Source organism: Nicotiana tabacum, chromosome 2 (genome assembly GCF_000715075.1).
Source record: "Nicotiana tabacum cultivar K326 chromosome 2, ASM71507v2, whole genome shotgun sequence".
Lineage (NCBI taxonomy): Eukaryota > Viridiplantae > Streptophyta > Magnoliopsida > Solanales > Solanaceae > Nicotiana > Nicotiana tabacum.
This window is the reverse complement of record NC_134081.1, coordinates 15,904,254-15,923,480: the sequence shown is the minus strand read 5'-3', so window position 1 is coordinate 15,923,480 and position 19,227 is coordinate 15,904,254. Positions and strand designations below refer to the sequence as shown.

Here is a 19,227-nt window from a genome sequence, read left to right as displayed (position 1 = left end):
TATGATTATTTAATAATAAGGAAGAGCAAGATGAGAGAAAAAAGCAAAGTAACGACGCCACCACACCAAATCTGCCGTTCCATAAAGTGGCACTTTTCCTCGTTACGTAACGACGGATTTAACGATACGATACAATAAAATTTAAGTAACAATCAAAACAAAACTTGTATTCAAAGTAACGATACGATACAATACAATGAGTAACAACCATCCAAACAAGCTGTTATATTTTTTCTCTCATCTTGACATTCCATATTATTAAATAATCCTAATTGATTATTTACCCATCTTTTTATATAATAATTTTACCTTATAACTTACTTTTACTTTATAATATATTGTTCCAACCCTCGAAACACATAGAACAAACGAGAAAGAAGAATCAACGGAACAAATAGAATTTTATTCTTAACTAATTAATAAAAGCACTCTTCTTTGAATTTTGTGATTTCAGTTACAAAAACCATCCCATATGATAATGAACTCACAAATGGTGTGCCAAATTGGCACATAATAATTATACTCTCTCCCATTACGTGACATTTTAAAAAATAACATATTTTATATTTAAAATATTTTATTTTACTCTTAATAATATACTTTCATAAACCATCGAAATATCCTGACTTATTTAACATTACAAATTAGAAAAAAAAATTCTTCCCTTTATTTGAATTTCATGCCCAATCAAGGGAGTAGCATAAATAATGGCATTAAATTAAATTAAAACGTGGTAGATTGTCCCAAATCTTTTTGTCCCCTCTATTAATACAAAACTCCAAGAAAATGATTCCCAACATATACTACTCCTCCCTTTACCTACTACTAACTCTGACTCCAGCAGTGTACTGTACTTTGTTTATTATTGCCTGAAATTGAACACCCTTTTTACTTTTCTGTGTTAATTAAGTCTGTAGATTTCCTATTCCTTCAATTTAACCCACAAAGATTTCAGTTCAAATCTTACACTAAAACCCTATTATTACATAAAGCCTCCAAAACCATTTCATCTCAAACAATGTCTTTATCTGTTCCTCATTTCATCTCTGTCCGATTCTCCGACCTCAATGGACTAAAGGTCAGTTTTTTCTTGTCTTTTAATTATCTGTTCAATTACTTGCATTTTCTGTGATTTTTTTCAAAATCCAGCAGTTCTCCTTTAAAGGATTTTTTGCATTTGCACTATTAGGTAAAAGTGTGAGTTTTTAAGCTGTAGGTACAGGCACATGGGTTGCCAAATCAATTAAGGAGAGATTTTAAAGTATTTGCAGTTACATCAATGTCAAAGGAAGCATCAAATTATATACCAGCAGCTCCTATATTCCTACCTGAAGGACCATGGCAGCAGGTGAGAAACTTTTATACCTCAATACAAACTAGTGGCTATCTGATTCTACTCTATTCGGGCTCATTTCATTCCGATATACTAAATTAGGAGTTCTCTGCTGCTAGAAGTTATCTAAATTATAGTTACACTTAAAGGTATGCTACCATATTTTAAAGAGTTCCACTTATATACACTTACAATGTAATTTTTTTAATACTATCAGGTCTCATTTACCTGTCGTAGCAGGTTACTTGCCGTAACTTCAAAATTACTAATTTCACTTTTTTATGGAGGGTTACCTGTAAATACCTTTTGGGCGACCTGATACTACAAAAAAAAAAAAAAAAACCTTTACGTTGTGTTTTAAATTTTATGAAGTGTTGTTATCTCTTTGTTTGGTGACTGTTTTATCTGATGAGGTTGAGACTCTAGTTTCTTATACCATTGTGCCTAAGATATAATCTGGCTCTATGAGTTAGATGTATTCCTCATTGGTGCTTGAAAGTTAGGAATAAAAAAATATATTGCCATTCTAAGCTACTCTAATCCCAGACTCCACGGTGTGGGATAATACTGGGTATGTTGTTGTTGTAAGCTGCTCTAATTGGCATTTTACAATTGCTACCACTCCGGCTACATCCTCTCCTTAAGTTAAGAGTACCTTGTATCTCAATGTTGGAGTGGAAACAACTGGTGCTTCAACTTTAGAAGGTTATGCTTCGACTGGGAAGTTCCTAGAGTGGCTCTGTTATTGAAAGAATTGGAAAAGGTGACACTCAAGCTGACCTACTTGTATGGGCAAGGCAGCAGAAGAGCATCTTCACAGTTACTTTATGCTACAAGAGTTTAAATGAGGAGTTAGGCAGCAATCTGGAGTGGCCATGGAAGAGGTTATGGAAAACAAAAGCCCCTTTTAAGGTGGCTTGCTTTATGTGGTTGGCAACACACGACGCTTGTCTGACTCAATGCAATTTACAATGAAGGAGAATATCAATGTGCAGCAGGTGCTATTTATGTAACAAGGATTAGGAGTGCTGCAGCCACCTGTTTCTACACTGCACAGTGGCAAGGCAGCTTTGGAGCTTGTATTTCAACGTTTTCAGTCAGTCTTTTGTAATGCCGTAGACTGTGAAAGATGTGTTGTCGTGTTGGGGCGAGGGGGGGGGGGGCAGGAAGTCTCTGAGAACTTATGGAGCACTGTCCCAGCTTATATATATGTTGGGTTCTGTGGGGTAAGAGTAATTCCAGGTGCTTTGAAGGGAAATCGATCTCTGTACAGCTGCTAAGGTTTAAATGCTTATGGTTTTTGGGTTTCTGGTGTAACATTCAAGATGTAAATGATTAAAATAACATTTAAGATTTCATTAACCCACTACAGGACTAGGATTATGTCCAGATGGGAACCCTCCTTTATTGTTTTGTATAGGGGGTTCCTAGACCTTGTAATGTCAAGCACCATCTTGTGCTTGCTTTTTTTTTCTTCATGAAATACTAGCTTACCTATTCAAAAATAAAAATAAAAATTGGGGTCAACATTCTAGAGTAGTGCTAGTGTCATTATGTCCGACCATCATTTCAGGAGAAAGCAAGCAGAGTTCTACTGTAAGCTCAAACTTATTTGAATCTATTAGTACATTATATGTATATTTGTATGTCTGTATATTGCTAGTATATGGTTCTTCACAAAACTTATGCAAATAGTGAATTCCTTTTTCCTAAACCTTTGCTAGTATATGGTTCTTAACAAAACTTATGCCAATAGGGTTGAATTGTCCTTTTCCCTGAAACTCACTGCTTCAGTACTCTGGCCTTGTTCCTGAAACTAGTTTTAAAAAGGACAGATGATTATTCAGGACTACATGATATAATTTCGTCTGTGAACAACTTAGACTGCTTTAAATGTGTAGATTCCTGGTGGTGTTACTGCTGCAAAGGGTTTCAAAGCTGCTGGGATGTATGGTGGATTGCGTGCTCTTGGAGAGAAGCCTGATCTCGCACTCGTCACTTGTGATGTAGATGCCATATCTGCAGGTCAGCTACCCTGATATAGTCCTAGGTCATCAGTGTTGACCTTTTCTTAGGTTCATGAGTGGAAAATTATATTGTCGTTCGTTTAATATCCCTCTCTCCTTTCCCCCACCCACCCATTCCTTGTAAGAGAAAAGGAACATATGCCTTACTTAAAAGAGATAAGGAACACAACTATTGGTGGTTGTGTTAAAACTTACCATCTAACAATCAACCAATACTAACCGATTAATCAGGAGTCACCTTTTCTTGTTTTTTCATCCAGGGGCATTTACTACAAATGTTGTTGCAGCTGCACCTGTACTATACTGTAAAAGCGCACTAAATGCATCTAAAACGGTATGTAGGAGAAATTACACTTAATTGTTTTGGCTCTCACTTGTAGTAAAGGAACTCTTTTTCATATTTAGAACTGTCAACTCTCAACTTTCACGTGCTATTGTAGTTCCGCACTTTGCGTAATGCTTGTTTAACCTATATTGACTTAAGCGATGATGTTATATGACAAACAGCAAAGTCGTTGCAATTGGTGACTATTGAGCGGCAAAAGGTTTTAAATTAAGCAAGCATGCCATCTTATTGGCTTCGTTCACATGTTCAAGGCTGATGCTTTTGTATTTATCTGTTTTATTAGAAGAAAAGGACACATCTCCATCTATATTTAGGAATGACCCCAGACTTTCATGAATTTTTACTATTTTGTGAATCCAAGAGGCTTATTAGAAGTATATATTAGTAACTTGATGTCATAGATTGCTTGCAGCAAACTTAACTGCTTCTACATTCTTGTCTCTTATAAGAATACTACCACTTTTCAGGCTCGTGCAGTACTGATAAATGCTGGTCAAGCTAATGCGGCAACGGTAATTTCTCCTGAAAGTTTTGGACTAGAAGCACAATCCTAGAATTTCAGTTCAAAGCAGGGTGTATCTACTCCTCTATTTCCAATTTGATTGGCAGTAAAACCAAAGCAGACTCATCCAACTTCTCAAAGAAGTGATAGACTCAATGTCAAAAGTAGTGATGCTGTCATATCACTTTCTTTCTGCGTTAATTGATAATGTGACTTGAGAGTTTCAAAATTTTCTTTTCAGGGTGATGGAGGTTATCAGGATGTAATAGAGTGCTCTAGTGCACTGGCTAAGGTTTGCAGCTTGCATTTAGTCCATAACTCCATTTTGATTTAGACTTCAGATATTAGGTTTTTGATAGCGATTTTCAATTATGACAGTTGCTTCAACTGAAGCAAGATGAAGTCTTGATCGAATCCACTGGTGTAATAGGTCAAAGAATAAAGAAGGTAAACGCTTACAAGTTGCACTTAATTGGTTTTTCCTAATTGCTTGAACCTCTTTCTTGCATACAGCAATGCCCAGTGTTGGACGTCTTGAATTATACATGTCTTTGGCATATATGTGTGCGCTTTTACTGTGCGAGCTTTTCCCCTGTCAAGTAACCTCATCATTTTATGTTTACATCTCTTGCAGGAGGCACTTCTCAACTCACTCCCACACCTTGTTAGCCAGCTTTCATCAACTGTGGAGGGGTAATCTCCTTCTTTTGATGTATAACTTATATGTTTAATTGAACACCATCATATTATATCCTGTAGTACTATTTCTTTCTTCCACTTCATATTCTTTCTTTATACTTTACCCCTTCGCTTTTGTATTCGTACATTTTCATAATGAATTTCAATCCACTCTAGAGGGCCTGTTCTGGTTAGGGATCGCTGATCTCATATGTGCATTTGCAGGGCAGATTCTGCAGCAGTAGCTATAACGACCACTGATCTTGTTAGTAAGAGTTTGGCTGTTGAAACAGAGGTATGAAGATTAGTTTTCCCGGTGTTGTTGTGTTTGTTAAGATTAAGATTCTTGGATGTTATTATTCATTAGTCTCCAAATTTATATGACAGTTTGAGTCAAGCTATTTATTTTGGTTGAATTTTACTAAATTTCATTATTAAGGTCTTGATAAAATTTTCATGAAGTTTTTTTTAATTATTCAAGTTCTATTTTCTATATTAAATTATTCGACATTATTACTTCAAAATTTGACAGTGTTGTGTTGCATAAAATTGGATGGACATTATGAAAATAACTGCTTGAGGCGTTATAATTTGTAGCTTGGGAGTTTCTACGGACCCTGAAAGAAATAAAGCAAAGGTAGAAAACATTAAAGAAATCAACTAACTTCTGGGATTATGGCTGGAGGAGAAGGTTACACTGAATTCCTTTAGTCGGGTTAAAAGATGTTCTGCTGCTGAAACTCCAATTCCTTGCTTATTGTCAAGTACTAAGAAATCCACAGGGTGATGCAGTTTCATTACGTATCATCTATAGCTTCAAGCCTTAAAATTCTTTCTGGTTGATAGACATCGGCAGTCGTTGGAAGCTCCAGGATACGAGTAGCCTGATGTGTATTAAATCTCTATGCTTGTGCTTGACAGTTAGTTTTGTGATTCCAGTAATCCAGTTGCGGTTATACCGATCCTCTTTTTTGTTTTGTTTGCAATGGATCACATTGAACATTTTAACTCTCTTGCTGTTGGTCTAAATATTTTGCATCAGTTAAAACCGAGAAATGATCAGTTAGAGCTTTTGCAAGTAAAAATGAGGTTAAGAGCTAGAGATTTTTTTTGGATGGTGGAAAAGGATGGAGGTCTCTTCCCTTGTTATCTTTTACTGTTTCTTGGAGTAAGATTTTCTGAAAAAGAAAAAGTAAGTAAATGCATGTGAACTTAATAGGTCACTGGTGGATTTTGTGCATATTCAATTTGCAACTAATGACAACTTTGCTTTAGTCACTTTAAGGACAAGCACAAGTTTTGGTAGATGTGAAATTAAAATTTTCAGTCACATTTTTGATAATGCATTGCTGTTGACATGCTATGCTATCGCCGCCATCGAAAGCGGTAACTTAGCATCAAGGTGAAATCAATGTGTGATCTGACTCAAGACCATCTGCACTTTTTGTATCCTAAAGTTTCCATTTCTGAAAGGAAAGAAACTATAATGAGTTTGTAATGATACATGCTATTGTACTTATGCTCAGGTCAGAGGAGCTCGAATAAGAGTTGGGGGCATGGCAAAGGGCTCTGGGATGATTCATCCTAACATGGCAACAATGCTTGGTGTAAGTATCTTCAGAATTCCGTTGTTTTCCCTAAGCAGTGAGAGTATCTTACTGGATTGAAATGCAACTTTGCAGGTTGTAACTACCGATGCCTCGGTAACAAGTGATGTTTGGAGAAAAATGGTACAAGTTGCTGTAAATCGAAGTTTTAATCAAATTACTGTAAGTAAGAAGTTTATATAGCTTTAATACTTCAGACATATATTATTCTGACCATGCATGAGGACTGGAGGTCAATGGTAGAAATTTGCAGTGAGTTGTATCTGACCTTTCTGGTTTAAATAGATCAAGTCCATATTCTCATTATTCTTTTTTCTTCTTCTTGGGGCGACCTATATGTAAGCTGATTAAAGTAAAGCTTTAGATTCTTGAATCTTATGCAAGTTGTTTCTACCTTGTGTGAGAGTCTGAGGAAGAGAAATTGATGTAGTGCGTTTTCGCTACATCAGTACTAGTAGAAGTTTTCATTATCAAAAAGTATTAATAGAAGTTTTTTGCATGATCTATGTGAAATGTATTGTTTTTTCTGTTATGTTGAGCAGTCGTGTATTATTTTCTTGGTTGCATCTCTAGAATGGTTTAAGTTTTAAGTTGCGTGGTTTTATCAAATCCATTTCCCCATAATGCTAAAATATTACCTCTTGATTTGACTCAGCCTGTTCTCATATCTCAAATGACTACACGTTGATATGCTTTGTCTGCCGCATTTCTGTTTAGTGATGTCATCTTGACGCACTCAGTCATACTGTTGCATGATCTAAACCCAGGTGCATATATTTTGACAGGTTGATGGAGACACCAGTACAAATGATACTGTCATTGCTCTGGCCAGCGGACTTTCAGAATCATATGAGATTTCTTCTTTGAACTGCTCCGAGGCAGAACACCTACAGAACTGCCTTGATGCTGTATGTGCTATTATTTCTTTTAATTGCTTTATTCTCATGCGGACTAGTCTGTCTTGACATAAACACAATCAGGATGGGGTGTTTGTTACTAGGCAGTGACCGATTGAGAAATTAATGTCAGTGTACTATATACCAATATACTTCCTTTGAGTTTCTCTTCTTTACTTCTTTTGTTGCCTTATGTGATGGTAGAAGAGTTACATTTGTGATGCAGTGTACTTTCACATGATGATTTCAACATATATGCTAAGTGTTTTTGTGATTTTTAATTACATGATCTTTGTGTTATATATAGTTCATCCTGCACACTCTTTTGTCATTGGTTTCACCATAATGGACTGCATGCTAGTCACTTTCAAGCAAAAAGCATTTATATAGCTTAGCAATTTACAGGTCACAATAGTCACAAACGAAGATCCTCATGATCTGTGATGGTTTATGAACATGATAATAAAGGGACGTCCTTATAACTGATAAACTAAATAAATAAATAGTTTAGGAATATCCTTTTAGCTTGCATGAGTATTGACATGATTCCGCTACAGGTAATGCAGGGTCTAGCAAAATCAATAGCTTGGGATGGTGAAGGCGCAACATGTTTGATTGAGGTCTGTATTTCTTTATTAAGTTCCTTGTGAGCTTTGACCAACTTCCATTTGCTCCTAGTCTTGTTTCTTAAACATGCATAAGCTTAGCAACCAACTCTAGAAAAGTAATTCTCTGATATTTTCATTTAAGCTATTTGATCATAAATGAGTACTAGAAAAGAATGATTGAATGGATGACTGATTAGCTGAGGTGTAGGAGTAAGAACCTAGAGATCCCAGGTTCAAATCTCAACTACAACACTGAGTGTGAGTTCATTTTCTTCAGTTTGGCAGGAAGGTTTACTCCACACGTGTGCTTGTGCGTTATAGCAGGCTGTCTAGTGGTAGTTGAGGTGCGATTTGGACACCGTCACAAAAAAAAAATGATTGAATTGGTTATTATAGTTGAGTTTGTTAGGGATAAATTGAAAAGGTGTCTAAGATGGAAAAGTATATCTTGTATTGGTCATAGAAATAAATACATATGAATGGAAGTCATAAAACAAATTGGCATTATCTTATTTTGGTACAAATACTGGAGGATGGTGGCTTTGCTATATAAGTAAAGAGAACAAGCTCTGAACAGGTTATGAGGGAGAAGATGCTAGTGTATTTATATAGCATACACACATTAATTCTTTCTAGATTTCAATTCTTTCGTTACTTGGCATGATAAAGGACAATCGTGTAAGTGGAGAAGGGTAGAAGGCGGGCTCATTATCCACTGAGTTACGTACCACACTCCACTAGCTCTGGGGTATTTCTTGGTTATCAAACATAAAAAAAGAACAATAATGTGTTTTCATTCTGACAAAAAAAAAGTTCAATGTGGCTTCCTATGTAATTTTTGTCAGTTTGTTGATAAGCATATATAAACAAGTAGCTTCTAGAGTCACTAGTTTGTTATTTTTAGTCCTTTGCTCTTTAGATACTCTTTTCATGCAGTACTTCCTCTTTTGATCTGTGACATGTCTGCCTTAACCTCCTCCATCCACACCCCCTCTGTGACATGTTTGTCTTTAATTGGACTTAGGTGAGGGTTGCCGGTGCTGATAACGAAGCTGATGCAGCAAAGATTGCTCGTTCAGTGGCGGCTTCTTCACTTGTCAAGGTATGAAGTGAATTTACTTTACATATCTACTAGGAGCAGTCTCGAAAGTATGTTTAACTGATTATTTCCTTTCTAATGTATAATCAGGCTGCTGTATACGGTAGGGATCCCAATTGGGGCCGTATTGCTTGTGCTGCTGGCTATGCAGGGATTCCTTTCAACTCCGACAAGCTTCGGATATCACTTGGAGATATTGTGCTTATGGAAGCAGGGCAACCACTTCCATTTGATAGGTATGGAAAATGATACCCCACATTTGTATTGCTTTATTAGGCATGGGCCCTGGAATTGCCTTCTCGTATCAGTTCTTATCTCAAAAGGGAACTATCATGCATCTTAAAGAGCCGGCTACAAGCACGCTAACCAACTCATTTTGGTTAAGTTTGGATGCTACTGTCATTTTCTGACCAAAACCTATCCAATTCCTTTAGCTCTTATATATTTAATTTCCTGGTGGGGCTCTAGCCATTATAGAGCGTATGATAATTCTGTTGTTTGGATATATCTCAACCTCAAATTGGTGGCTCTTGATCCAGTATTCAGTAGGCCAATTTTGGATGCTAAACCTAAAGTACTTACCACCTCATCTGTACACTCTTCCGCAGATTTTTTTCCTTTCTCGTTTTGTCTTGTCTTTTGCTAATTTTCTCTCTCTGGACATCATGCAATCTTGGGTCCTTTTGCAGGGTTGCAGCTAGCAATTATCTCCGAAAGGCTGGTGATGTCCACGGCACTGTCGAAATTCAAATATCAACTGGTAAGTTTCACATGCATAAACAGGCATATTCATATTGATATTGTACATCTGCATTGGTGGAAGCATCATGATGAAAGTAAACAAACTCCGTGGCATCACACATAGCTCTAGAGATTTTACCGAGAAGAGAGTCTATACAAACTAGTCTTTGGAGAGTGCATTAACTTGATTTTGTTTATAAGATGACGCAAGCTGCGACTCCGTCTCCTACCTGCTCTATGATATGCTTGAGGCATTGAGAACAGTATTGGCAAGAAAAGTGCTGTTCCAAGCTTCAAGTCAAACTGATATGTTTTTTTTTTGGTGCCAACCCCCACTCCCCAACACAGAAAAAAGTATCAACTTTCCTTGTTCTCCAGTCCAAAATTTGACATTCCTACCTTGAATAATTTGAGTAATTTTTTCAATGTCCAAGAATTCAAATAGATTAACTTAATACTACCTCGGTATTTCAGACTTGATGACTTCTTCACATTTTGAGCACTGCTCTGTCTACCTCAATAAAGGAGCGTTTTATAAATCTACCTTTTGATCTCTGTGTTAGTAAAAGTGGGTCATATTCTCTGGTCGGGTGGAACAAATCAACATCTGCTCTATATTTTCTCAGTTTCTAGTGTGGCTATTAGTTTGATAGTATCCCCCCTCCAAAGTTTGAAGCTCTCTCACAATGAGCCATGTGTGTTCCTGCAATTCTTTCTTACCCTTCGGTTCCACCTTCCGAGCTGCATGGAAGACAATGCGATAAGAATCTACTATCTTACCTTTGCTTCTATATATTTGCCCGTGCATAGTATCTTTGTGGCATTTGCAAGGCTAAGGCATTATGCCCACTAGTTCATGCCATCACGGATTTGTTTATATCCGCTGTAGTTTTTGTGGCTTCTGTCCGTATTAACAAGAATCTTGTACTGCAAGTATAAATAATAGTCTCTGTGTTTTCCCTGGACAGGTGATGGTCCAGGAAGCGGACTAGCATGGGGCTGTGACTTGAGTTATGATTATGTCAAAATTAATGCAGAGTACACGACATGAAACAGGAGCGGTGGTTCAAAGATTGAAGTCTCTCCTAATAAGCAGTTCCGATTTAGCCATTATTATTGGTTTTGTAGTTGTAAAATCCCTGCTAAATGCAAATAACATGTATGGATACTGCTGTCTGCTGGGACCAGCAGAATTTTGTCAGATGGACAAACCTTTCTAAAATGTTAATTGAAGTTATTTCACCATTTTCCTACAGAAGTTTAGGCTATCCATAAAATTTACAGATCTGATAATCTAGACCTCCAAATCTGTACCTTAATTTGGTATAAGTTGCCGTGAATAACCTTTTTTCCTTCTGATTTTACTCTCGCACTTCCAAGTTCTAACACCTGGGATTTTGGAAATTACATCTACAAATTAGTTGGACACTAGCTTGCTATATTCACAGACACGAGTGATTCGCAATTTGATTGCCAAACCTGAAGCACCAAAACACTTGCAAGGCAGTACTTTAAAACTAAGGAGATATAATCTTTAAAAAGATGCAGAACGAGACCTAAATCTTTAAAGATCACTCTCGAGCTTCAAGTCATCTAACATAGCACTAATTGCTAGGCACATTAAACATTCAGGACATGGTCGGATTACAGGGTATCATGGTCAAAACCTCAGACTTCAGGGAAAAACAATGAAGCAAAAGTACTCTTAACTTGCTAACATGAAATACAGCAAAGCAAAATACAGTCATCCAATAACAACAGGGCAAAAGTTTTAAAACTTAGTACAAAAATGCCAATAACAACACTCATAAAGAATTCCACAACTCAGTTAAGCGTCATACTTATTTATTTACAGAACTAGGTGAAACGATCAACAGCTCACACCACAATCAAAAAGGAAGCTCAGGAAGCTTCTGCAACTGGAAAATGCAACTTTGTGACAGATTTCTTGAGAAAACTACTCCCACAGAATGGATCCGGAGTGCTGCCAATATCATAATCCACAGTGCTAGCCTGCAGCCCACTGGAATGAGCAGTTATGTTATCCCCCAAAGAATGGAAGCTAGAACAAGTCGTTATGTGGTTATCCTCCAGATGATGATAACTCCTCTTGGCACTCCCACCATGCTTGCGACCTTGTTTCTTGTCTTTACTCTTGCTCCCTCGCGAAGATTTGCCATTGCTTTTCTGCTTATTCTTCCCATGCTTCTTGTTGTCACTCCTGTGGCGTTGCCCCCTGTTTGGCACATGCGAAACTGCTGTTGGAATAGGGTCATACACATCGGGAGCCCATGTCACAGACAGCTTCCTGGGCGGTTTGCCTTGTTTCTCCCGGCTACCTTTAATGGCAGATACAAGCTTCAAAGCTGTCTGTGAGAGAATAAAACAAAACAAAAAGAGAGAAAAAACAAGACAGTCAACCAACAGCAAATTGGCAATAAATTAATTGCTCTAACCCTGAAAATATACCAACACAGAGTCACCCCTGTGTATGAGATAGTATTTGTTTGCTCCAACGCTGTTCCAAAATACTGTTGCTTCGGCTGGATACAGGGTCTAGATCCATGTGTAAATAAGAGAGGGAGCATGATAATGTTACAAAGCGGGCTCACGGCATATGTTGGAAAAAAACAAATAGAGGAAATGATGATTGCCATATTGAACAGATAATAGCCCTAAGAGCAGAGAGCTGGTAAAATCCAAAAGCAACCTACCAGCACAAGGAGGAAAAAGGTAGCCGGACAAGCAATATACATAAAGGGTATGACTGAAGGAAACAGCACCCTTTACATGCCTAGGGTTCAAATATCCTCCTACAAAATATTCTGACACAATAGATATCCCATCCCCAAAAATGTGAGAGCAGGTCCAACTGAACATTGAGATGAACACAGCCAAACACATACCTCTGAAGAAACAAAACATGCACATAAACCATTAACACTTCCCACTAGTAATGTTCATGATTATTAGCGAGGCCAGAATGTATCCTGCTCTATTAAGGAATATTAATGTAAGCTAACAAAAAATAGATTGTCTTATATAACAAAATTAACAATAGATAGCTTTAAGTAGACTATAAACTTTATTAAAAACAGGGGGTATACTTTCTGGTTCTTTATCAGATGTATCAAATCCTTTATCATTAAAATGAAAATGCATGAAATTTGACATTAAACGTCTCAGGACACAAAACTCACAGGAAAAGATATGGAACGTGAATAAGGCAAGTCAGTTGATTTAGCATCAGCCTCCTGCCCATAAACCAACTCAGAAAGGGGAGCGCTCGTACTAGAGCAGGGAAATGTTGCAGACTTGATCAGGCATTTTTCCGAGTCCGCAATGCCAGTGCCATTTGCATCAATATCTTCACTTCTGTCTTCCTCCAACGTGTTGAAATTGTCCTTATCAATCAAGTCTTCACCATCCTCAATAATCAGAGATTCAGAGAGATGGAGCGCAAGATCATTAACAAAAGGACCACCTGGATTGCCAGAAGCACAACCAAGAGTCCCCTTTGATGACTCAAAATAGCCGCTTACACTTCCACAGTCCGACTTGTAATTAGCAGAACAAATGTCCATCAATTAAAAGAGAGCAGCAAAGATCTGCACAAACTTGAAACCAAATTCTCAGCACAAAACAAGAACCATAATTTGTTAGAACAAAACAACAACAACTACCCCTAAGTCCCAAACAAGTTGGGGTCAACTATAGGAATGCTCACGGACCAAGTTACTCCATTTAACTAATCCCTATAATTTGCTGCACTATGGGGATGATTCATTGCACATTCCTTAACTGGTCATCTTAAAGTTATCAAAAAATAGTTTTTAATCCTTCAAGATTTGAACCATCTTGCATGAGTAAAAGCAAATCTAAAGTCAAAGGAACCAAATGTGCATTGGATCCAATAATACTCATTATTAGGTGTGAGCACCTAATTTTTAAAGGAGGTGTGACATTAGGGATGGTGCATACCAAACAAATACTTCCAAAACTCAGCAGCCATACAACTAGAATCAAATGTTGTTTATCGTCATGCTAGCCGGCTACATATCTATATGGAAAAATTGCACCTTGGCTGTAAACAATCTGCCGTGAAAGGAAAATTATGGTTCTCTAAAACTAGAGTTCCTGATCATCCTAACAAATTCATTAACACAAAAATTAATCATAAGGAAAACAGGAATGACAAGAGTCAAGGAAGGAATAATTATTAACTTAATGCATTGTGTAAACATAGATCTACAACAAAAAACATCACTCTAAACATATATTATTTAATTTTTTTATGAGGGTGGTGTTTGAACTAGCTTGCATACAGCTCGACTATTCTACCGGGTACCTGCTACCTCCCACCAGGTACAGGTACCACACAACTCTGCCCACCAAAGCACATGTTGGGAGGAATCACTTGGTATTTTTTGCCAGGATTTGAACCTGAGACCTCATGGTTCTCCCCTCTATTTCATTAATCATTACGCCACACCCTTAGGTGTGATAGATTCAAGCTATTTAAACAGCCAATTAACCATAAAGCACCAAACAAATGAACCAACTGAGGATATAATCACAAGTCTAGGCGATCATTACCTTTGAGTATGTCGATCAAAAACAAACCCTTCAGAAACCTCCAGAAAAAGACTCAACGTTTTTGGCTACAAATACTCGTAAATAGATCTGAAATAGCTGAAAATCCGTCGAAACAAACAGAAAACCGGCAATCCGACAGCTGAAACAGATTCGAAGAAGAAGAAGAAAGAAGAGGCGAAGACGAATTAAACGTTAACTAAAATTATTACTACGCCGACGTTTCAGACGATGAGAACACAAAACTCCATAAAAAGAAGCAGCGTGAGGTAAACTCAATAACACATCCAACACACCACTAGGCGTCACCGAATGCATCGTAAATCGATGCGATGCCCTTCGATTTCCCCCAAAACAACCAAATCCCTAATTCCAATAACTCGGCGATCCAATCCAATCCAACTCACTTCACACAAAAACACAAAATAATGAATGAAGATGATTGAATTCCTCGGATTTCAAAGAAGCATAACTAGAAATCAAGTAAATCGGATCATTCTTATAGCCCTAAATTACCATCGGATTCAACGCTAGACCAAAGAAATTATTTTTATTTTTTTTGAAGATAATTTGAGAGAGAGAATTTTTCTATTTATAGGTGTATTATGGTGTGCTACGTACGTTTGAAAATAAAGTAGGATATTACTGGGTCAATGAATGGGACGGGTCGGTTTATTACATTGCTAATCTTGTTCGTACACGTGTCCGTACGTTGAGAAACTTCAACACCTTCCTCTTAGCTCCGCCCCTGCATGATGTCTCCAAAGATTAACGTAACACAGGAGCAAAATTAGAGCATGGTGGCGGGAGTACTCGTTTACTTCAACTTATAGGTAAAATAAGTCGTGGTTAATCAAAAAAAAAAAAAAAAATTAAAAACTGAAGGTCCAATTTATCACCACGCGTATATTGGAAATATACAACTATTGTTGGAAATAAACATAAATAAAAAATATATAAATTTTATTGGCTATTATTTTTGAGAGCTACTAAAAATATGCATTTCTCAAGATTATCTATTCATGTTTCCAACATAATAACTTCATTAATATTTACTACTTTTTGAGAAACTAAATTTAAGAGAGAAATAGTTGTTAAAGAAGTATGCTAAAATATATACTTCTTTCATATTATGTGTTTACACCAAATCAATAAATACATATTATGTGTTTACACATATAATTATTTTACTTAACCATGATTAATTATTACATATGTTTACCTCATTAAATTACTTAACCACGATAAGCAAGGGCGGTTCTAGGGTAAGGCAGGTGAAGCCCTTGTCGTCGGCTCCCAAATATATATGGCCCAAAAAGTATGAAATACTATTGTATTATTATATAATGTATGTAATTTATATTACATAATTATTTTTAAAAATTAAATTTTAATATATTTTAAATTTGATAGAAGTAGGATTGAGTGAGTTAATACGATAATTTTTCTCTCTTATTAGATTAAACAATATATTCACTTTCTCATCAATTTTATTTTCCTTCCTCGTTGTATAGTCTTTTTTTATATTTCTCACGATTTTACTTTCTAATTTTACCTCAAATTCTCTAAATTAGTTATTCCTTTTTATTTTCTTTTGTGTATCATCTTGTTTAACTATAAAATTTTCGAGGCAACTGTTGCAAGGTTCGAAACTCGATATAATGGCACACCCATTTATCATTTTCACTTAATATCATAGTTTTGTACATAAGAGAGTTCAATACAATAACGATAAAAATTTCACAGTGTGTCATATTTGGTCACCCCATATAACATGTACTCACTTTTTAAAAATAGTTTAACTAACTCCCAATGAGTGAGTAACTTCAGTTATATATGTACTCTTCTTCGCTACTAATTTCTTCTTCTTTGTATTTATGTCACATGTATCAACGAGCTTTTTGCTGTTTTTTTCTTCATTGTATTCATGACTCATATATCCAGGAGCCTTTTGGTTTCTTCTTTATCCTTTCTTCTTCTTTCTTCTACCTCTTATTATTATTATTATTATTATTATTATTATTATTATTATTATTATTAATTGCAAAACACCATTGTAGGTTGTGCTTAAGGTTTTTTCTTCTACTTCTTAGTTGAAAATGAGTTTATTAAATTATTATTATTTTGACAATTTGATAGTTGAGATTTGTCCTTTATGATATTTGAAATTTATGTTTCAAATTTTAGCTCAATTGAATTAGATTTGGACGTTGAATAATGTGTTGGATTATTAAAATTCAAAGAATAAGTTTATGTTTCAAAACTTAAGATTCGAAGTTTTTAGTTGCATTGAAAAGATTGAACTACTTAAGATTTGAATTTTCTGAAGTTACATTTGAATTAGAAGAACTTAAGATTTAATTTCTGAAGTTGCATTGAAGAGATTGAACCACTAAAAATCTATAATTCTAAAGTTGCATTTGAAAGATAGACAACTTAAGATTTGATTTCTGAAATTATATTGAAGAAATGAAATTACTTCAAATTTCGATGTATAAACTTTACAACTTTTTTGTGAAATGCTAAGTATAACTTCAAATGGCGGTCCCAAAAGTGGATACTTTGTGTAAATATCCCATCATGACATGCGCCTAACCCACACAGCATATGTGTGCTTTCCCACTAGATCAAATCCAATTAGGCTTTGTTGTATTTCATTATTATACGAATTTTACGAAAGAAGTTAAGGTTCTTTTAATATATTTCGTTTTTGGGCCACCAGTTTCGTTGAAACCACTACCTGGCGAACATGTTGTTCAAGTAGTTTCATCATATGTGGTAACTAAATGACACACTCACTGTCTTTAATGTTTCTGTCATTGTTGTCTTATTTTAATTGAGACTCTATAAAATTTGATTGAAAATATCAGCATTGGAGAGCGTGGCTCAACGGGGAGGCGAGTAAAGCTTTGATTTGGGCCCTCGAGATTTTGAGGCCCAAAAGTTTTTAATAGTGGATTTTATGATTTTAGTGTAGATAATACTAAACTTTGCAGAAAAAATAAAAAGTACAAAAAATTATTAAAAAGGAAAGAAAGAAAAACTGTCTACTCTTTAATGGTAAAAAAAAAACTTTAGAACTTTGAATTAAATTACTTAAGTTTTCATATTAGTAAATACAGTTTTTTACAATAATAGCAAAAGAAATATATTGTAAATACATGCCTAGCATCTTATTTATTTGAATTACCCCTTACTAATACAAATGCTAATATTGCTATATAAATTTAAAGGTTTTATGTCATTTAAATATAGTATAATATAAACAACAAGTACGAAAAAAAAGAAAATACTAACTCTTTCGCATATTTATTTGTGTATATATACGATTTTTAATAAAAAGGTATAAGACCTCTTATTAAAATTTGGCTTTTGGCCGGAGGTGTTCTTGACGATAAGTTAATATAGAATGGTATAAAAATTAAGCGCGGATAAGATTTTACCTCCCTCAACTCCAAAATAAGTGGTTAAAGTTTGACGCACTTATTGAAATAATGGTAAATTCAAAAAAGAAAAAAATTAATGCGCACTTGAATTTTTTCTTATTTTGTATAAAATTATTGTGATGAAAGAAATGCTCATTTTGAATAATTTATTAGGAACCACAATGGAATGGAGTACTTTGTATGCTTTCCTAATTTGTTCTTCCGTTCCGCCCGTGCAATGGGTACCTTTAGTCTAACGGAATTTCAAAATTCAGCTAAAAGAGTCTTACAAGTTAGAAAAAATTATTCTAGAATTAAGGAGACCAAAGGATTTACTTGACCAATACTCACTCACCCAACTACTTAAAACCAAACGTAACCTACGGATATATAGTATATATACAATCGTATAAAAATTATGTATATCGATTAGAAAAAAATAAACAGTGAATTCGGCCCACAATTTTTGTAAAGATCCCTATTAAAATTTTGTAAGAATTGAAACGGTTGATGTATGACATTTTTTTAGCAGTTCTTAACTTAAATCATCTCACTCCCAATTTATCAAATTCAGTTGGTGGCTTGTAATTTATTAGGCAAACATTAAAGACAAAAAGCAAAACTCACATGTAGAGACGAGGCCTAGGTTGCTACGTAATGTTTTTAGACCAATTAAGGGAAGTTCAAATTATTTCACACTGGCATCTCATTAACATTTCTCAATTTTCATCAATTTCAAAGCATCACAAAACCAGCAAAGCATTTCGAACATAAAAGTATAACCACGAGAATATATTAGAGATTCCTTAGTGTTTGATAATCCTAAGTATGAAATATTGAAATATTTTGGACTAAACAGAGTATTTATACTGAGGCTTCATATAACAGATCTCAATTAGCTAAGGTTTAATTGTTGTTGTTATAATAACCACATAAGAGCTTAATAAACTACAACCAATTTCCTTCGTTTTACAACATACTAACAGATACAAAATGTTCCTAGTTTTCAACAGATATTGAGAGGAAAAAAATGTAAACCTCCATTTAAAAGTACTGCAGTATGTACAGTTATTTTTCAAAGCTCAAATGACTTGTTCCAAAGATTATTACGTACAATTTGTTCAAAATCAATGGGAAATAAACACACTTTCAAAGTCAAGAATTGAATCTAGTACTATCGACTAAGATTAATGTGTGATCCATACTAATTGCAGCCAATCTGTCCTTTATAGGTAGATGATCTATCATGGATTTCACAAGATCAGAAATCAAGTTGGATTCTTCTATTTTAGGAAGTATCTCAAAGTGGGAGATGACAAATTCTTGAATTTGAGAATAAGTAGTTGATCAGAAATCAAGTTGGATTCTTCTA

The 19,227-nt window shown here is 35.4% G+C and overlaps 2 protein-coding genes across 4 annotated transcripts; one reads left to right on the top strand and one right to left on the bottom strand.

The window, feature by feature from the left end:
• Window positions 1-730: 730 nt before the first annotated feature.
• LOC107783830 (arginine biosynthesis bifunctional protein ArgJ, chloroplastic) lies at window positions 731-11,092 on the top strand. Of its 2 annotated transcripts, none has more exons than XM_016604854.2 (17): window positions 731-1,078; window positions 1,217-1,348; window positions 3,235-3,358; window positions 3,621-3,694; window positions 4,174-4,218; window positions 4,450-4,500; window positions 4,587-4,655; window positions 4,843-4,901; window positions 5,112-5,181; window positions 6,413-6,493; window positions 6,569-6,655; window positions 7,279-7,401; window positions 7,947-8,009; window positions 9,022-9,099; window positions 9,187-9,332; window positions 9,786-9,856; window positions 10,806-11,092. In XM_016604854.2, exons 1-17 carry the CDS (start codon window positions 1,019-1,021, stop codon window positions 10,886-10,888), a joined length of 1,416 nt encoding a protein of 471 aa, XP_016460340.1. In that variant the 5' UTR covers window positions 731-1,018; the 3' UTR covers window positions 10,889-11,092. The 2 variants fall into 2 exon arrangements, with proteins under 2 accessions (XP_016460340.1, XP_075087327.1); XM_075231226.1 differs by having other exon boundaries at window positions 940-1,078; window positions 1,211-1,348.
• A 434-nt stretch (window positions 11,093-11,526) lies between these two features.
• LOC107783832 (uncharacterized) lies at window positions 11,527-15,034 on the bottom strand. Of its 2 annotated transcripts, none has more exons than XM_016604855.2 (3): window positions 14,434-15,034; window positions 13,038-13,445; window positions 11,527-12,207 (listed from the first exon to the last, which is right to left on the bottom strand). In XM_016604855.2, exons 2-3 carry the CDS (start codon window positions 13,419-13,421, stop codon window positions 11,740-11,742), a joined length of 852 nt encoding a protein of 283 aa, XP_016460341.1. In that variant the 5' UTR covers window positions 13,422-13,445; window positions 14,434-15,034; the 3' UTR covers window positions 11,527-11,739. The 2 variants fall into 2 exon arrangements, with proteins under 2 accessions (XP_016460341.1, XP_016460342.1); XM_016604856.2 differs by having other exon boundaries at window positions 13,038-13,454; window positions 14,434-14,998.
• Window positions 15,035-19,227: the final 4,193 nt, after the last annotated feature.